Source organism: Balaenoptera musculus, chromosome 2 (assembly GCF_009873245.2).
Source record: "Balaenoptera musculus isolate JJ_BM4_2016_0621 chromosome 2, mBalMus1.pri.v3, whole genome shotgun sequence".
In the NCBI taxonomy this organism is placed as follows: domain Eukaryota; kingdom Metazoa; phylum Chordata; class Mammalia; order Artiodactyla; family Balaenopteridae; genus Balaenoptera; species Balaenoptera musculus.
The window spans coordinates 145,504,584-145,524,263 of NC_045786.1; the positions used below are offsets into that span (position 1 = coordinate 145,504,584).

Below are 19,680 nucleotides of genomic sequence, written 5' to 3' on the forward strand. Positions count from 1 at the left end.
TGCTTCTCAGCCTTGAAACAAAAGACCAGACTAGATCAATGGTGCCCAAATGATTTTAAAGTTCAGGAACCCTTTTTTTCCTAATACAGTTACACGTGGCAGCCCAATATGTAGAACTAAGAAAGCAGAACTTCTCCGATGGGAGGGGTGGGGTGCCTTGGGCTCTTGGGTCCCACCTGAACATCTCCTCTCCGCAGGCAGTGATGCTGGGAGGAACCCTTAGGGCTCCTTGGAACACAGTTGAAATCCCCCTTCCTGATGCTCTCTAAAATCCCTTCCAAGTCTACCACCCACTGTATTGTGGTTCTTTCCCAGGGTCTGGCAGCACAGGGCAGCACCACTCAGCAATCTCAGGTATGACCTGCAGGGAAGACAGAGGGTGCCCTAGGGGACTGGATAGGTGCACATACCTTTAAGACTGGAGTTGAAGAGGGCTGGGGTCAGGAGCTATCCCAACGTGCTTGGCCCAGGCTAGGTCCTGCTCTTTTTTAACGGGTAGAAAGCATCCAGGCAGATTGCTTCCTTCCATCTCCTCCCCTGCCTCCCTTTAGTGCAGGATGTTATAACTTTGAATAAATCTCACTGCTCAAAGGATCTCTTCAAGGTAGCTGTTTACTACGTTGAAGTATATTAACATTTCCCAAAGAGGCTGAAACTAGAACGGGTGGAAAATCTCTCTCCTGCAAAACCATCAGGCTGGGGATATTCACTGGAAAAGGAAATCCCTTTGCCAAACCCAGATGTGTTAAAAATGATTGAGAACAGTTTTTGAATAGAGAGATCTGAAATCTGGTCTAGTAGGCAGGAGCCTTATGTGACAGTTCTAGAACCTTGCAGGTGGAGGGAGATGATCTGCCTTTTTTTTTTTTTTTTTTTTTTGTTAATTTACAATTAGCAAGCCATTTAACCTCTCTAATGCCCACTCTTCTGTGTGAAGTGAGAAGGGAAATCATTTCCATACCAAGTCCCCTCCCGCTTAAAGACTCACAAAGCATTTATCACAGCAGCTTAGTTTTCAAGGTAAGCACATCGGTACTTTGGGCTTAACTCATTGTGAATTTTAAAAAGTGAACACAGTTGGCCACACCTGGGGCTCATTTACAATGCATTTGATTAATAATTTTTTCATATTTACACTGCAACTGTGCATACCACACTGTGGGTAGCTTTGACTTGATTAACCCTTGGCTTGTTGGACCGGAAGCGTGTTAGACCTGAGAACCCATGAATGAGTCTGAGCATCAGCTCTGTTCTCAGCCTCCTAGATGGAGGCATTGCCACATCGTTATCTCTCTGTCCCTTCAAAGTGTCATGGAAAGTTTCACAGTGGCTTCCTGCCAGCAGTAACTCAGCCCTCCTACTCACATCCTCACCTGTTCTCCACATTGTTCTCCCTGCCAATGTGAACCATTAACTAAGAGGAACTGAATAAGGATAACTCTGTTAATGGACCACATACTCTGTTGGCTTGCAGGATGCTGGATATTTCAGTATTGTTAACGTGTCTGTTTTTCCTCCATGAATGGAATTCTCAGAAGCTTGCTATTTGTAGGAAGATCTCAAATAAAAATCAAATCTGGTCACAAAGGCAAAAGACATTAACAAGAGATACAGCTATCTGGAGCTTTTGTCATTTATACATAACTGTATAAATACTTGTCACTTATAAAGATGACTTCCCTATTTTTATTTCACGAATAGAAATCCATCTAAAAAAATAAATTATCTCCCAAGCTCATTAAATATAATATTAGTAGTTAATGCTTTCAAAAGCCACCTATTATTTGAGTGAATATATTGTGATGATCAGAGGCTCTTGTTGCCTGGCAAACATGCAATCGCTTGACAGGCTTCTGAGGATACCTTCTTGGCATCATGGCTGTTTCGCTGGGGACCATGACATTATTTCGTAACACCACTGATAACATACTGTTGTGCTCAGTCCAGTGTTTCATGGAATCCTCATAATAATCCTGAGAGGTGGCCCCATTTCATAGACGAGGAATTAGGCTCAGAGCAATAACATGATTTGGTCAAAGACATGGGATTCAAATAAAACCCATATTTGTCTGATCCTAAAGTCTTGTTGTTAACCATGACACGATAGTGATGAATCCGCTTAATCCCACATCTGAACTTTGTACTGAGCACTGATCAGCTGCAGCCAGCATGCTGGGCTGTGAGGATGCGGTGCCCGGAACTCCTATTTTAGCCCTTAAGGACGTAGACAGTGATGGTGGATCTTGAGGCTTCCTTGTTGGGCTCCAGGATTTGAAGGGTTGTGTCTACCAGAGTGATTTTGTTAACCCACCCATCCTCCGCCCCCGGTCTTGGGTGTGTGACCCAGAAGATTGATTTTCTGTTGTCTTGACGCTATTTTTCAGTTCCACGCGCTCTCCTCTCCTCAGTCTCCCTTTCCCACCACTCCCACCTCAAGGCGGGCCTTGCACAGAACGCTGTCCGATGAGAGTATTTACAGCGGCCAGAGGGAGCACTTTTTCACCTCAAGGGCTTCGCTTCTGGACCAAGCCCTGCCCAACGATGTCCTCTTCAGTAGCACGTACCCTTCTCTCCCCAAGTCTCTTCCATTGCGGAGGCCTTCTTACACCTTGGGAATGAAGTCGTTGCACGGTAAGTGTGTCTTCAGCTGCAGCTGAACAGCCCTGCTTATGATGGCCAGTGTCCCCAGACACGTGCCACTCAGTTTGCTCAAGAATGAGAATTAGAGGAAGTCCTGCTTGCTTGCTCTGATTATCTGGGCTCATCACCCCTCCCTCATTCAGCCTCTCACCTAGAGTCCCAGACCACAGGGATTGAGCCTCACCAGACCGCAAGAGTCATCTAGGATGCTTGGTTTATTTTTTTTTTAGTTGAGGTATAATTGACATATAACATTATATTAGTTTCAGATGTGTAACATAATGTTTTGATATTTGTATATATTGCAGAACGATCACAACGAGTCTAGTTAACATCCGTCTCCATACATAAAGTTTTTTTTTTTCCTTCTGATGAGAACTTTTAAGATATACTTTTGTAGCAGCTTTCAGATATGCAGTACAGTATTAACAATAGTCACCATGCTGTATATCCCCATGACTCATTTATTTTATAACTGGAAATTTGTACTTTTGACTCCCTCCAGCATCTTTCACTACCCCCACCCTACTTCTGGCAACCACCAGTCTGTTCTCTGTATCTATGAGCCCAAAATTTTTTTTTTTTAGATTTCACATATAAGTGAGTTAGATCGTACAGTATTTGTCTTTCTCTGACATTTTTCAATTAGCACAGTGCCCTCAAGGTCCAGCCGTGTTGTTGCAAATGGCAACATTTCATTCTTTTCTTTAATTAATTTGTATTGGAGCATAGTTGATTTACAATGTTGGGTTAGTTTCTGCTGTACAGCAAAGTGAATCAGTTCTACATATAAATATATCCACTCTTTTTTAGATTATTTTCCCATATAGGTCATTACAGAGTATTGGATAGAGTTCCCCGTGCTATGCAGTAGATTCTTAGTAGTTATCTATTTTTTTTTTTTAAACATTGAATAGGAGATTTTTTTTTTTAATTTTTAATTTTATTTATTTATTTATTTATTTTTATTTTTTTGGCTGTGCTGGGTCTTCGTTTCTGTGCGTGGGCTTTCTCCAGTTGTGGCAAGTGGGGGCCACTCTTCATCGCGGTGCGTGGGCCTCTCACTGTCGCGGCCTCTCTTGTTGTGGAGCACAGGCTCCAGACGTGCAGGCTCAGTAGTTGTGGCTCACGGGCCCAGTTGCTTCGCGGCATGTGGGATCTTCCCAGACCAGGGCTCGAACCCGTGTCCCCTGCATTGGCAGGCAGATTCTCAACCACTGCGCCGCCAGGGAAGCCCAGTAGTTATCTATTTTATATATAGTAGTATGTATATGTCAATCCCAATCTCCCAATTTACCCCTCCTTCTCTTTTCCCCCCTGGTAATCATAAGTTTGTTTTCTACATCTATGACTCTAAATTTTCATTCTTTTTTTATGGCAGAATAATATTCCATTGTGTGTGTGTCCACATTTTTTTTATCCATTCATCCATCAGTGGACACTAAGGTGGCTTCCATGTCTTGGCTATTGTAAATATGCTGCAGTGAACATGGGGGTGCACATATCTTTTTGAGTTAGTGTTTTCTATTTCCTTGGTTAAATACCCAGAAGTAAAATTGGTGGATCATATGGTAATTCTATTTTTAATTTTTTGAGGACCCTCCATACTGTTTTCCATAGTGGTTGCACCAATTTACATTCCCATGAACAGTGCACAAGGGCTCCCTTTTCTCTACATTCTCACCAACAATTGTTATTTGTTGTCTTTTTGATAATAGCCATTCAACAGTTATGAGATGACATCTCAATAGGTTTCGATTTGCATTTCCTGGATGATGAGTGATGTTGACCATCTTTTCATATACCTGTTGGCCATCTGTATGTCTTCTTTGGGAACACGTCTATTCAAATCTTCTACCCATTTTTTTACTTGGATTGTTTGCTTTTTTGCTATTGAGTTGTATGAGTTCCTTTCATATTTTGGATATTAACCCCTTATCAGATATGTGATTTGCAAATATCTTCTCCCATTCGGTAGGTAGCCTTTTCATTTTTTTGATGGTTTCCTTTGCTGCACAGAAGCTTTCTAGTTTGATGTAGTACCACTTGTTTATTTTTCCTTTTGTTGCTTTTGGTGTCAGAACCAAAAAATCATCACCGAGACTGATGTCAAGGAGCTTACCATGTATGTTTTTTTCTAGGATTTTTATGGTTTCAGGTCTTACATTCAAGTCTTTAATCCATTATGAGTTAACTTTTGCATATGGTGTAAAATAGTGGTCCACATTCATTCTTTTGCATGTAGCTGTCCAGTTTTCCCAACACCGTTTATTAAAAAGATTGTCCTTTCCCCATTGTATATTCTTGCCTCCTTTGTCATAAATTTATTGATCATATATGTGTGGGTTTATTTCTGGGGTCTCTATTCTGTTCCATTGATCTATGTGTCTATTTTTATGCCAATACCATACTGTTTTATTGTACCGCTGTAATAAAATTTAAAATCAGGAGCATGATGCCTCCAGTTTTTTGGTTCTTCTCAACACTGATTTGGCTATTCAGGGTCTCTTGTGGTTCCATACAAATTTTAGGATTGTTTATTCTATTTCTGTAAAATATGCCATGGGAATTTTGATAGGGATTGCTTTGAATATGTTGATTGCTTCGGTGGTATGGACATTTTAACAGTATTCTTCTAATCCGTGAGCATTGAATGTCTTTTCATTTATTTGTGTCTTCATCAGTTTTTTCATTAATGTCTTGTATTTTTCAGTGTACAGGTCTTTTACCTCCTTGGTTAAATTTATTCCTAGGTGTTTTATTCTTTTTTGTATATGGGATTTTCTTAATATATCCTTTTGATAGCTTGTTGTTAGTGAATAGAAACAACAGGTTTTTTTGTTTTGATTGTGTGTATTACAACTTTCCTGAATTCTTTGATTAGTTCTAATAATTTTTTGGTGGAGTCTTTAAGGTTTTCTACATATGACATGTTATCTGCAAATAGTGACAGTTTTACTCCCTTTCTGATTTGGATGCCTTTTATTTATTTTTCTTGCCTAACTGCTCTGGGTAGGACTTCCAATACTATGTTGAATAAAAGTGGTGAGAGTGGGCATCCTGTCTTGTTCCTGACCTTAGAGCTTTCAGCTTTTCAAAGTTGAGTATGGCATCAGCTGTGGGCTTGTGATATATGGTTTTTATTATGATGAGGTATGTTCCCTCTATACCCACTTTGTTCAGAGTTTTTATCATAATTGGATGTTGAAAATGTAAAATGCTTTTTCTGCATCTATTGAGATGATCATATGATTTTTATATTTCATTTTGTTAATGTGGTTTATCACATTGATGAACCATCCTTACATCTGTGGAATAAAACCCACTTGAACATGGTATATGATCCTCTTAACATATTGTTGATTTAGGTTTGCTAATATTTTGTTGAGGAGTTTTGCATCCGTGTTTTTAGGGATATTGGCCTATAATTTTCTTTTCTTGTGGCATCCTTGTCTGATTTCCACATCAGGGTAATGCTGGCCTCGTAAAATGTGTTTGGAAGTGTTCCCTTCTCTTCTATTTTTTTGGAAGAGTTTAAGAAGGAATGGTATTAAATCTCCTTTGAATGTTTGGTAGAATTCATCAGTAAAGCTGTCTGAGTCCTGACTTTCGTTGTTGGGAGATTTATGATTACTGATTCCATCTCCTTACTAGTAATTTGTCTGTTCAGATCTTCTATTTCTTCATGATTCAGTCTTGGTAGGTTGTGTGTTCCATTTCTTTGAAGTTGTCCAGTTTGTTGGCATATGACTGTTTATAGTAGTATCTTACGATCCCTTGTATTTCTGTGGTATCAGATGTAACATCTCCTCTTTGATTTCTGATTTTGAGTCCTCTCTTTTTTTCCTGAGTGTAGCTAAAGGTTTATCAATTTCGTTTATTTTTTTTCAAAGAACCAGCTCTTAGTTTCATTGATCTTTTCTGTTCTCTTTTTAGTCTTTCATTTATTTTGCTCTGATCTTTGTTATTTCCTTCCTTCTACTAACTGTGGGCTTCAATTCTTCTTCTTTTCCTAGTTTCTTGAGATCATTCTCATTTCTTGATGTAGGCATTTATTGCTATGAACTTCCCTCTTAGAATTGCTTTTGCTGCATCCCATAATTTGGTATGTTGTATTTCCATTTTCAGTTGTCTCAAAGTATTTTTTAAGTTTCTCTTGCTTTCTTCTTAGATCCATCGGTTGTTCAGTAGCATGTTGTTTGTTTAATCTCTACCTATTTGTGAATTTTCCAGTTTTCTCCTGTAATCAATTTCTGGTACATACCACTGTGGTCAGAAGAGATGTTTGATATGGTTTTAATCTTTTTAAATTTAGTAAGACTTGCTGTGGCCTAACATATGGTCTATCTTGGAGAATATTCCATATGCACCTGAGAAGAATGTGCATTCTGTTGCTTTTGAATGGAATGTTCTGTATTTCCGTTAAGACCATCAGTCTAACATGTCATTTAAGGCCAATGTTTCTTTATTGTTTTTTTGTCTGGGTGGTCTATCATTTGTTGAAAGTGGTGTATTAAAGTCCCCTATTGTTGTTGTATTCCTGTCTCTTCTCCCTTGAGGTCTATTAATATTTGCTTTATATAATTAGGTGCTCCTAGGTTATGTGCACAAATATTTACAAATGTTATATTCTGTTGTTGAATGACCGCTTTAGGATTATGTCATGATCTTTGTCTCTTACTACAGTCTTTGTCTTAAAGTCTATTTCATCTGATGTAAGTATAGCTACCCCAGCTTTCTTCTGGTTTCCTTTTGTGTGGAATATCTTTTTCCATCCCTTTGTGTGTGTCCTTACATGTGAAGTGAATCTCTTGAAGCAGCAATTAGATATATATATTTTATCCAATCACTCTATGTCTTTTAAGTGAAGAATTTAGTTCATTTACATTTAAAGTAATTATCAATAACTATGTACTTTTACCATTTTTGTTGTTTTCTGGCTGCCTGTACTTCCTCTGATCCTTTCTTCTTCTTTACTGTCTTCCCTTGTGGTTTGATGACTTTCTTTAGTGGCATGCTTTGGTTTCTTTCTCTTTCTCTTTTGTGTATATACTATAGAGTTTTGCTTTGTGGTTACCATGAGGCTTACTTAAAACAACTTATAACAGTCTGTTTTAAGTTGAGAACAACTTAAATTTGAACACATTCTAAAGCTCTAACTTTTACTCCCCACCCCATTTCATGTTTTTATGTAAAATTTACATCTTTTTATCTTGCGTATCCCTTATTATAGTTATAGTTATTTTTACTACTTTTGTCTTTTAACCTTCATACTAGCTTTACAAGTGGTCAGTTCACCCCTTTACTATATATTTACCTTTTCCAGTGAGATACATACTTTAATATGTTTTCTTATTACTAATTAGCAGTCTTTCTCTCTGCTTAAAGAAGTCCCTTTAACAATTCTTGTAAGACCAGTGTAGTAATGAACTTCCTTGCTTTTGCTTATCTGAAAAACTCTTATTTCTCCTTCAATTCTGAATTGACAGCTTTGCCAGGTAGAGTATTCTTTGTTGGCAGTTTTTTCCTTTCAGCAATTTGAATATATCATGCCGCTCCCCTCTGGCTTGCAAAGTTCCTCCTAAAAAATGTGCTGATAGTCTAACGGGGTGTTCCCTTCTATGTAACAAGTTGTTCTTTTCTTCCTGCTTTTAAGATTCTCTCCTTCTCTCTTCTTTTTTTTTTTTAAATTAATTTATTTATTTTTGGTTAGGTTGGGTTTTTGTTGCTGCGCGGGCTTTCTCTAGTTGCAGTGCACGGGCTTCTCATTGCGGTGGCTTCTCTTGCTGCAGAGCACGGCTTCTAGGCGCACGGGCTTCAGTGGTTGTGGCTCACGGGCTCAGTAGTTGTGGCTTGCAGGCTCTAGAGCACAGGCTCAGTAGCTGTGGTGCACGGGCTTAGTTGCTCCGCGGCACGTGGGATCTTCCCAGACCAGGGCTCGAACCCGTGTCCCCTGCATTGGCAGGCGGATTCTTAACCACTGCACCACCAGGGAAGTCCCTCTCCTTCTCTTTAACTGTTGACATTTGAATTATGTGTTTGAATTATGTGTTTTGGTGTGGTTTTCTTCAGGTTCATCTTTTTTGGAACTCTCTGGACTTCATGGATCTAGATGTCTGTTTCCTTCCCCAGGTTAGGGAAGTTTTCAGCCACTATTTCTCCTGGGGCCCCTATAATGTGAATGTTGGTCCGCTTGATGTTGCCCCATATGTCCCTTAAGCTCTCGTCACTGTTTTTCATTCTTTTTTCTTTTTGCCTCTCTGATTGACTGAATTCCTCTACCCTATGTTAGACTTCACCGATCCTTTCTTCTGCTTCATCTAGTCTGTTGTTGAGCCCCTCTAGTGTATTTTTCAGTTCAGTTACTGTATTCTTCAGCTCTGTGACTTCTGTTTGGTACTCTCTTTTACGTTCTGTGTCTTTGTTGAAGTTCTCACTGTGTTCATCCTTTCTTCTCTCAAGCTTCGTGAACATCTTGGCCATCATTTTTAACTCTTTATCTGGTAAGTTACTTATCTTCATTTCATTGAGACTTTTTGCTGAGATTTTTCTTGTGTTTTTCATTTGGAACGTTTTCCTTTGTTTCTTCATCTTCCTTGACGCTATGTTTGTTTCTACGTATTAGGTAAAACAGCCACCTCTCCCAGCTCTGATGGAGTGGTCTCATGTAGAAGGTGAACCATATCTTCCTACCCTGCCCTAGCTCTTGGTTGTCTCTCAAACTTTTGTCATTGTCCAAGCAGCCTAGTTTATTTTTAAGAGCCTCCAGTAGCTGAGGGTGTGACAAGACCTGTCAGTGTCTCCAAGGGATGGATCTCAGTCATCACTTAGATTCAGTCATCACTTAGATCTCAGTCATCACTTAGATTGGAAACCGGAATCTCAGGCAGCAGCTTTTAAAGTATGCATGTATGTACAGTCCTATGGGACCACAAGTATACGCACCACCCCACCACCACCACCACCACCACCACCAGTGACCTGGAGGTGTCTGCCGGGTGGCAGTCTTAAGTACTGGGGCACCAGATGTATGTATAAGCGCCTTTCTGGAGATGCCTATGAGCTGGAGTGAGGCAGATGGAGAGCACAAAGATTGTGCCCACTGGCCTCTGTTCCCTGAGAGCACCTGTAGGCCTCTAAATGTGCCAAAACAGAAGGCTATGCCTGTGGCCAAAGCTCCAGGACAAGCAAATAGGACTCTTTCACAGAAAGACTGGGGGTGTGTTTCAGTCTGCTGCCTGGCAGTGCCCTGGGGGGGTGGTAGCCTGCCAAGAACTGCCTCTTCAGGTGTTAGAGTCCCGTGGGACCCAGAAACATGAGCTCCTCTTGGGCTCCAGAGCCAGACGATCAAGGGACAGACACTGTGTAGCAGCCACAGAACTGGGGCACCTGATGTGGTAAAAAGCTCTCCTTTGGGATGCTTGTTAAAAATAGAGATTTCCAGACCTCACCCAAGACCTGCTGAATTTGAATACAAAAGTGTGGTTTGTATTGTATTTTTACCAAACATCCCAGCTGCTGTTAGGATTGGGCAAATTTGGCTAACACCAGATTAGTTATTTCTTAGAGAATTTTATCCACTGGCTTCCCTGAGCCACACCATTGTTCTGTCTTTCCCAGCTGTGAGAATATTAGCTGTGGTGTCGGCCACTCACTTGTTGACTCATTCATTCATTGAGTGAGTGAGTATTATTTAGGAAAAGGCTTATTGATGACAGGCACCTCCGTATTCTTCCCTTTGATTCATAAATGCCTTGTTCCTCCATCACCTTACTTGATCCCAGTTTTATTAAGGGCCATCTTCGGGGACCAAAAAAAATTGCTTTTTTTCTTTCTCCTCTGTCCAACTCCATTCCAGGGTTCTGCACCTACCCTCCCACTATTGCCCAGCACAGCAGATACCTATTATGGAACCTGTGTGCCTCCTTATTATACATATGGCTGTAACCCCACCTCCCTTCTATCCTTTTTCCTTCAGGGAGTTCTGCAGCTTTATCTCTCTCTATGTCCATTTATACCCAATTTCTTTTCCTTCTGCTTCTTTGAAGCAGTGTTTTCTTTCAATCTCCTGCCTTCCTAGTTTTCTTTCTCCCTGCATCTTTTCTGAGCTTTCAACCCACTCCCATGACTGTTCCTCCATCATCTCCATCCTGCTTCCCACACAGTTCCCTTCTCCCCTTCTCCCCTGTGGCAGACATCACTCAAGAATCACATCAGCTTCCCCCTCCTCCCTCTTTATAAGAGGTCCAACTATGGCTTGAACCTGATTTCTCTTTGCTCTGAAAGGTCACCGTCTATGAACCAAAGTTGACACATGAAATGACCACTTCTTACCATCTGGACACTAGAAACCACCTCCTAGTTGTGCCCTAAAGAGTAGCCTTCTTTTCTCCCCTTCTCTCCCTGCATTGGGACCACCCTCCCTACCCTCCATTCCTCTTACAACTTCCTGCCTACCTTGAATGTTTCTTTCACTTCCCCATTTTTTTTAACCTTTATAGGGATAAAAATAAACCCTCTGTGAAAGCCTGTGTGCATGTGTCATGTCACAGTAGGCCCTGCCTTCTAGAAGCTCACATACTAAGAGAACAGCCTGGAAATCTGCTCCCCTCACACCTTCCCTGTGAAGCCTGGGGCTGAAGGCCTGGCACGGAGGAAGGGAAGGAGCGGACCACCCTCTCCCAGCCCCTTCCCATCACCTCTTCTTGCTTTCCTAAAAGTCAGGCAGCAGCCACAGTGATTCCACGCCCTAAACTGAGCAGTCCTTGGTGGGCTGATCCCTACGCCTTGGCCTCAGTGGTGTGACCACCACTGAGATACTGAGATGTGTTTGGGGAATGGGCGACTTCTTTTTTTTCCAAGTGGAAATTTGGGCCCCAGAGATAAAAGGGCAGAAGGGTTGTGTGTGACACACAAAACTGTCTGTTCCAAAGAATCTGAAAAAGAAAAAAAAAAAAAGCATATATATATATATATATATATATATATATATATGTACTGAATCACTTTGCTGTACATCAGAAGCTAACACAACATTGTAAATCATTCCAACTACTTACCCTTGGTGGGAGCAAGTTTAAATACAACTGAGCCTTTAATATCAGGCAACATTTGTTGATTTCCATTTACTCATAACTTTGCTAATGTTAAGCACATTAATAACTAGTAGCTGCACTTCAGACCAGTTCTTTATGTAATTTGAAAGGGAAAGCAAGCGCTAAATATACTCTGGTTTATAGGCCATCATAATTGACAAAACTTTTTAACTCATTGTACACAGTTATTTCCAGAGTCGCTTAGAGATTTTAACTGAGAAGTTCACTTTCAGCTTTGTGTTTGCATGAGTTTTAGCGTTACAGTCACATCGTGCGGGTGACCCTTCTCACGGAGGCACGTGCTCTGCTCTCGTTTCTGCCCCAGCTGCTGCCCCATTGAGAGCATCTTCGTTTCCTGAGCTACATTTCCCTCGCTCCTCCACCTATATGAACCTGAGCGGTAGCAGCACGACCTCCACGGCACAGAGGGGCTCATTTCACCCACTCCTCCCGTCCCCAGGATAAGCAGAGATTAGCTGTTACTGTAGTTTAATATTTGTATTTTAAAAAATTGTCACCTTAGAAGGGGCTTGGGATGTTGGGCTGCTGTAAATCGAAAACTGTACAGGTTTCTGGTAGCTGACTATACTGCTGAACTGAATGAATAAGCATTTTCAGAACTCTAATGGAAAACTGATGAATTCATAAAAGTGCTAACAAAAGATTAAGATGAAAAAAAAAATTAATTACGTGGGACTGAGTGAACTGATGAGGATGATTATTTTTGTGACTTTCTGTTTGAATTAAAAAAAAAAAATACCAAAATGATCTTCCCAATGAACAAAGTTTATTACATCACTTCCCAGCTGAGTCTCTCTCAGTGTCTTTTTGTCCTCATTGGAAGTATGATTCTTGCTGTGCTGGTAAACGTTTAACAATCGGCTCCTGAAAGGAGGCAAAGGCCCTGACTTGCAGCACTTGCCGGTTATTGTGGTGTAGATATACTCCTACTACGGCTGATTTCAGGTTACCAAAGTGATGTCACTGAAAGCAAACTGGGAAGAGATGTATACAAATACACTACTTTATAGAGTTTCCACCATATAGATACCTCCACAACATAAAAAATAGCAAAAAAAAGTAATCAACCAGTGATGAGTCTTGAGTACCATCTTTTTTTTTTTAAAGGGAATAGTTTTTATTTATTTATTTATTTTTATTTTTTTATTTTTGGTTGTGTTGAGTCTTCGTTTCTGTGCGAGGGCTTTCTCTAGCTGAGGCGAGCGGGGGCCACTCTTCATCGCGGTGCGCGGGCCTCTCACTATCACGGCCTCTCTTGTTGCGGAGCACAGGCTCCAGACGCGCAGGCTCAGTAACTGTGGCTCACGGGCCTAGTCGCTCCGTGGCATGTGGGATCCTCCCAAACCAGGGCGTGAACCCGTGTCCCCTGCATTGGCAGGCAGATTCCCAACCACTGCGCCACCAGGGAAGCCCGAGTACCATCTTTTAAAAATATGATTTATTTAGTCGTAAGTTTACATAATTGATTTTTTTTTTAAGTTTTTTTGATGTGGACCATTTTTTTTTTGTCTTTCTACATTTTTACTGTCTTAAGATTATAACCCTGTAAACTCATTTATCAACTATCTTCCTTTTCTGTATTATTCTTGGCACTCAACTAAGACTGCTGAAGTCTATCGTACCTTGTATTTTTACATTCTCAAATAAGAACTTAAGATTATAAAATGTGCATTAAAAAAAAAGAAAGAAAACTGATGCCAAGAGTTGCTTAGCGTGTCCTTGGGAAGGAGAAGGATGCCAACACCAGTTAACCTATGTTAACTCTGCTGGGTGACCCAGCACTCACTCTCACGTGCTCTGATTTGGTTCTCACACCACCCTGGATACATCCAACTGCAGAAACCAGTGGGCCGCTCCTGGGATACAGGACAGACGTGGGCCAGGGATGTCCGTCACCAGTCCCAGGGATTCAGGGAGTCCACATGGAGGGCAGTCAGATCCCAGGTTCCAGTGCAGATAAAAATAAGCTTTCCTATCCCCTCACACAAGCATCACCAAGCCTCCCTGGCCTGGCTGCAAAACCCACCTCTCTTGAAGTAGGTCCCTTCACCCCAGCCTGAATCTCTCGACTCTGCGAGGAAACATGAGGAGCTGCCCTGGGTCCCACCATAGACAAGCAGCTTCTGCCAAAGCAGACACATTGCCTCGGTGCAGGACTGACTTTTCCAAGACTCACCCCACTAGAAATGGGACAGTGGGAGGTTATACAAAAGTGAATTAATTAAGGTTGGAGGAAGTCAATCCCTAGTTCCACTCAGCTTTAGAATGACCACTAATGGCCTGTTAGACTAGAAACTGATTCCAGGTAACAAATGACTTACCAATATATTGTAACAGAAAATGGGTAAAACTTTGAGGGGTTCTCCTGTGGGCATGAGAAGCATCTTATCCCTTGTCCCTTCCTGCAGGAGAGTTCTCGGCCTCGGACAGCTCCCTCAATGACATCCAGGACACCCAAAGGCCGCCCATGCCCGACCCCGGCCTGATGCCCCTGCCCGACGCCGCTGCGGATTTGGATTGGTCCAACCTGGTGGACGCTGCCAAGGCGTATGAGGGTGAGTCTGCTGATGACCCAGGCTGGGCCACACTGAGGCCGTGGGCAGCGTGAGAGCTCTGGACACACTGACAACACACACATTTTACCAGCGCAGCCGGAAACCAGTTGAGCTAACAGTTCTTGAGCACTTGGTAGGGGCCCCCCACTGTCAGATTTAATCAGGTGGAACCCAGTGTTTCCTCTACATAGGAATTCATTCACACGGATGCCTCGCCTCCCTGTATCTGAGAAGGGCAGAGTGCAGGGGAATCCCAGCTGTCACTTGACTGAAAACAGCACATGTCCGGGAGAGTTTTTTTATGACGTCGTAAAGACGTCATTGCTCAACGCGCAGTTGGATCTGTTAGGATGCTCGTCCTGCTTGGCCCGGCCCCAGGCTCCTCCCTCTGCTCTTCTCACTCATCTCTCGGGTGTGTGGTAGCAGGTGTGCTTTCTGCCTGCTTCGTTCCTACGTCAACCCACTGGCTGTGTGCTTGCGTTAAGCCAGTGGTCCTTAAATGCAGGCCCTTAGACTAGTGCTGACCTGCTCTGCTGAAATAGAAAAAAACTAAAAGTATTGCTGTGTGTGTTGACATGAGGCTGTCATAGGTCTTTTTTTGATAGACTGACTCTAAGGTTGCCCTTCCAGATTTTTTGATGCTAAAATGGTCTTTGTAAAATGATGGTGCTAGCAGGTGATTGGTTTTGAGTTTTTGTTTTATTGCCCTTACTTGGAAGGATTGAAAGTTGCTCTTCAGTCGGGCTCCAGTTTGGGGGAGCCAATTGCCAAGGCCATGGAATTCAGAAGTCAGACAACCACAGAGCAGTGAACAGTGAATCCCCGTTTTAGCTGATGGCAATTCCCCAGGACTAACTTGATTGTAAATTTCAGTGTGTTGGTCACTCTCCTTCATATAAAATCACAGTTTTGTTTTTTGTTTTAATTTTTATTGGAGTATAGTTGATTTACAATGTTGTGTTAGTTTCAGGTGTACAGCAAAATGAATCAGTTCTACATGTACATATACCCATTCTTTTTTTGATTCTTTTCCCATATAGGCCATTACAGAGTATTGAGTTCCCTGTGCTATACAGTAGGTCCTTGTTAGTTATCTGTTTTATGTATAGTAGTGTGTACATGTCAATCCCAATCTCCCAATTTATCCCTCCCCCCCTTACCCCCTGGTAACCATAAGTTTGTTTTCTACATCTGTAACTCTACTTCTGGTTTGTAGATAAGTTTATTAGTACCCTTTTTTTAGATTCCACATATAAGTGATATCACATGATATTTGTCTTTCTCTGACTTACTTCACTCAGTATGACAATCTCTAGGTCCATCCATGTTGCTGCAAAGAAGTTTTGGTTTTTCAGTGGGAGGAGATTTTTTTTTTTTAATTTGATTTTGTTTCTTGGCTCAAGCCTGAAGTTTGTGTATTTTGAAACAGAGGTGGTGCATGCCTAGGCTAAAGCCCACCAAGGTGGCCAGGAGTCTTAGGGAAAACATACTTCAGGAAGCCTCAAGAAGCTTAGTACTAGCTCTTTAATGCGTTTCATGTTGTCACTGAGTGGAAAGCATCGGTCTGGAAATTTGGCACGAGGCCTGTTTCCGGGGAAACAATAGAATGGTACTTTTATGAGCAAGAAGGGAAAAGCTGGAATAGAAGTTGAGTCACAACAGCTGTTTTTAAAAGAGAAATTACAATGTTACTATCCTCTTCCAGCTAAAACAGTAAAAAATTTTTCCTACAAGGGTTGGGAGATAAGGTTTCCGATGCATTCCTGCCCCTTGATTAGATCTGACCGTGCGTGTAGGCCATTTCTTTTAGAAATGGAGGGCCCCCATAGAGAGGGCCCAGGATCCAGTTCCAAAATACTGAATGGTTTCTCCTCTCCGTTTCAGTCCAGAGAGCCTCGTTCTTTGCTGCTAGTGATGAAAACCATCGCCCCCTGAGTGCTGCATCCAACAATGACCAGCTTGAAGACCAGGCTCTGGCCCAGATGAAGTCTTACAGCAGGTTAGTCATCCAGTGGCGAGGGTACCACTCCACACCACACATCACCTCCGCTAGTGACAGACAGCAGGTGTGGGGAAGAGGCGATGGAGGCCACGTGGATCAGCTGAGTGAAGCTCATCACTGCGGCGCCAGACGCTTCACTTCTTGTTCGAATGCTTTGTAACCAAATACTCTAAACACCATGAAACTGTTCTTGATGGCTTAAAAGTCATCATTATGAATATTCATTATTATTTAATGCCGTAGTACATTTGTGTCCTCAGGGTTTATTAGGTAAGGTAAGAGAAATCATTTGCGCTGAATATCCTCGGACTCCTATGCGTTTAGTCCTTGAGTCTGGTTTTTGAGTCTGTCAGTTTTGAAGCTGTCAGTTGGTCATGCTTGTAAATGTGCCTGCATCTTAGCAGCTCCCAACGTTCTGCTTCAGACCTACATTAGAACTGGGTCACCAGGATAGGTAAGAAAGATTTATGTAAAAAAAGAAGTTAAAAAAAAAAGCAGTAGCTGAGTTAAGGGTATGGACTCGCTGACTTTTCCATTTCCCCCTCAGTTTCAAATGGTGAGGTTGTTGGATAAATGTGTGATGTTCCTATGTGTTAAAGCATCCCAACGGTCAGCCGTGGACACATAGTAAGCCCTCCTTAACGGAGAATAATTTCATCAATTTGAAATCTCTTAAAACCTTTTGATGATGGATAAGAATCCAGGTATCTAGAAAACTTGGTCAGAGACAGCCAGTAACGGGAAGAGTGAGGTTGGCATAGGTTTGCAGAGACATACCGGCGACTTGTGCTTGAAGACTTCTGAAGCAAGTCTGTAAGGAAACCCTCTTCAAGAGGAAGTATAAGGGCAATGGCTCGTTTGTCGTGAGTGTAACAGACGCTGCATTTATCCTATTGTTGGGACAGTTGGGGAAGGAAAGAGGCAGATACTTTGGCTGTTGAGCACTTTTTTAAAAATTGCAGTCGAGGGGAGAGCCCCAAATGTCCCTTCTTAGGATGAAGAGAAGTCTGAGTGAGCAAAGACTGTTCTCCTGAGAAGGGATTATTAAGCGGTTCCCAAATCTTTGTAGAACCTGTAGAAGCTTAAGATGAGGAGGATGATTGGGTCTTTGTTCGGTGTGGATGAGCAAATGCAAATGGAGTTAAATATGTTCTTAAAGACTATCAGTGCACTCACAGTCACAGAATTCATTTTGCAGACCTTCAGAAATCAAGATACGCCACTGAGAGTTACTGACAGTCTGCAGTGGCTGCGTCAGCCCTGCCAGGAGCGGGGAGTGAGGACTCGACGGCTTGTGAAGGACAGCCCTGCCCCCACCCCAGCCTCAGTGCTTCCCGTCCAACACCCCTCTTATTCTGTCACACCTTTGGCCTTCAACCCATGCAAACCTGACCCGCTTGTGAGGTGCTGTGGATTGCAGCTGACCGCTTCCCTTTTAAAATCCATTCACTGTCAGCGTTTAACGGGTCGTCCTGTCTTGCTTAGAAGGGAGGAGGTCATGATCATGCCGTTTTATTTACAGCCTTGTGACACTCCACGCCACTGTGGGCTTGCGGTAGACCTAGAATTAGCAGAAGACGTTGACAGACACAGCTTATTGTAGGTCAGGAATTCCAACTTGAACTTCGATTTTTAAAGTAAAGAATACCTTTTATTTCATGATGCCAAGAGTTCAGAGTCGCCACCTCTTCCCCTTGACCTCTGGAAAGAGGCAGCTGCCAGTTGGCTCCGTGGAAGCCTTCAGATTCTTGGTTGTGTGAGGCTGAGGTTGTGCTTCTGGCTAGAACTCGCCTGGAAACTTTTTGGAGCTTGAATTCAAGTAGAGGAGAGTCGGGGAAGGAGAGTTGACAGGTCTTCAGCCCCTGCCGAGCTGTGTCATCTGTCCAGCTGGTTACACGGCCTTCTCGTCCTTTAACTAACTCCCCTTCCTTTTGGTGCTCCACTGGCATGGCATTTTTAGCACTTCTTAAATGAAATGGGAGAAAATAAGAAAATTGTGGGCCTTAGAGTTTGCTGATGATAATAGCGAAGAGCTTAAGACATTAAGGTTGGACTGACAAGCTTCTGAAAGATGGAGCCTTATTTTTTTAATATTTGAAGATATTTAAACTAGTGTAAGTTAAGACGTGGGCCCAATGACTCAGTCGCCACTGGGTGAGTGGGTTGCCCCAAGGTAGAGCCTGCCCCAGCCCTCCCCCAGCCAACATGCACACAGAGAGGAGTAACTCTCCTCTTCTTAAAGCCTCTAAAGAGATACTCATTTCACTGTTTGACAGTCGTGTCTGCCAGAAGGTTCTTCTTGTGCTGCCAAAGAGACCATTTTCACTTACTGTCCTATATTCTTTTGTCACAAAGATGCAGCATCTTTAACAAAGGAAGCCATTGATTGGCTGTAGTTCACACTTGTATTACCTTTTGTTAAGACTGCCATTTTCTTTTTTAAAATGAAAATGCACGGTTGTGTCACCATACTGAGTAATTTGACATTGAAAACCATTTTGAAAATTCAGGCGCCTCTTTAAAAAAAAAAAAAAAAAAATTGCCAAACAAACAAAGCCAGCCATGGAGGCTCCTGCCAGCAAGGTCTTTTGTTTCTTGTTCCCAGCAGTAAAAATTCCTCTCCCACTCTGGCTTCTAAAGTGGACCAGCTGGAAGGTATGCTGAAGGTGCTTCGAGAAGATCTGAAGAAGGTAAACCATATTCTCAAAGCAGGTTACCCAGTCCACGCAAGCTGCCCTTGAACTGTGAGAGCCCTTTGTCAGCAGTGTTTGTTAGTGGAATAAGATGTGGGCGTTTTCCCTACTTTCTCCGAACACATGTTTAGGGAGCTGCTTAGAGCTTGGTTCCCACTGACACACATAGTGCAAGAAAGCTTTCATTGTCACATGCACAGAAAAAGCGTTCCCTTTTTTGTGAACGCCTTTAGACCTCAGCCAGCCCTCTCCCGGCCTCCCCACTCCTGGTCCATAGCCCAGACCCACGTGTCCTCATTGCTATTCAGGCTCTTGCACCAAAAGAATTAGATGCTGTTTGTTTGTTTCTTGAGTGGCTTTATATTAAGACAGGAGCCCCCAGAGCAATCGTCTAAAATGTAAGACAGCCCTTATTCCTTACAACTTAACAAAGAAAGACATTAAACTATGCAGTCACATATTTACATTCCAAAATCAACCTGCAGCGGATGCCTCTGGAAGTCCCGTTCCCTGGGTGAGAGCATCTTAAGGCCCAGCACCAGGCCACGTAGACAGTGTTCAGCGCAGTGAAGGAGGGAAGTGGGTGAAGGGCGCACACAGATCCACAGCCACTCCTAGCGGCTGGGCAGGGTGGGGCCACCCTCTTAGTTCTTGCCTGCCCTGCTCGCCCTCCC

At 42.4% G+C, this 19,680-nt stretch overlaps 1 protein-coding gene across 7 annotated transcripts in view; it reads left to right on the forward strand.

The window, feature by feature from the left end:
* SIPA1L1 (signal induced proliferation associated 1 like 1) overlaps positions 1–19,680 on the forward strand; it is a 375,846-nt gene that overhangs the window by 354,160 nt on the left and 2,006 nt on the right. For 6 of the 7 annotated variants that reach the window (XM_036842740.1, XM_036842743.1, XM_036842742.1 and 3 more), the window contains 4 exons: positions 2,385–2,631; positions 14,165–14,311; positions 16,196–16,310; positions 18,919–19,003. In XM_036842740.1, the coding sequence (XP_036698635.1) occupies positions 2,385–2,631; positions 14,165–14,311; positions 16,196–16,310; positions 18,919–19,003 (594 nt within the window). The remainder of the gene's footprint in view (positions 1–2,384; positions 2,632–14,164; positions 14,312–16,195; positions 16,311–18,918; positions 19,004–19,680) is intronic. The other variant, XM_036842745.1, reaches the window with a different exon arrangement.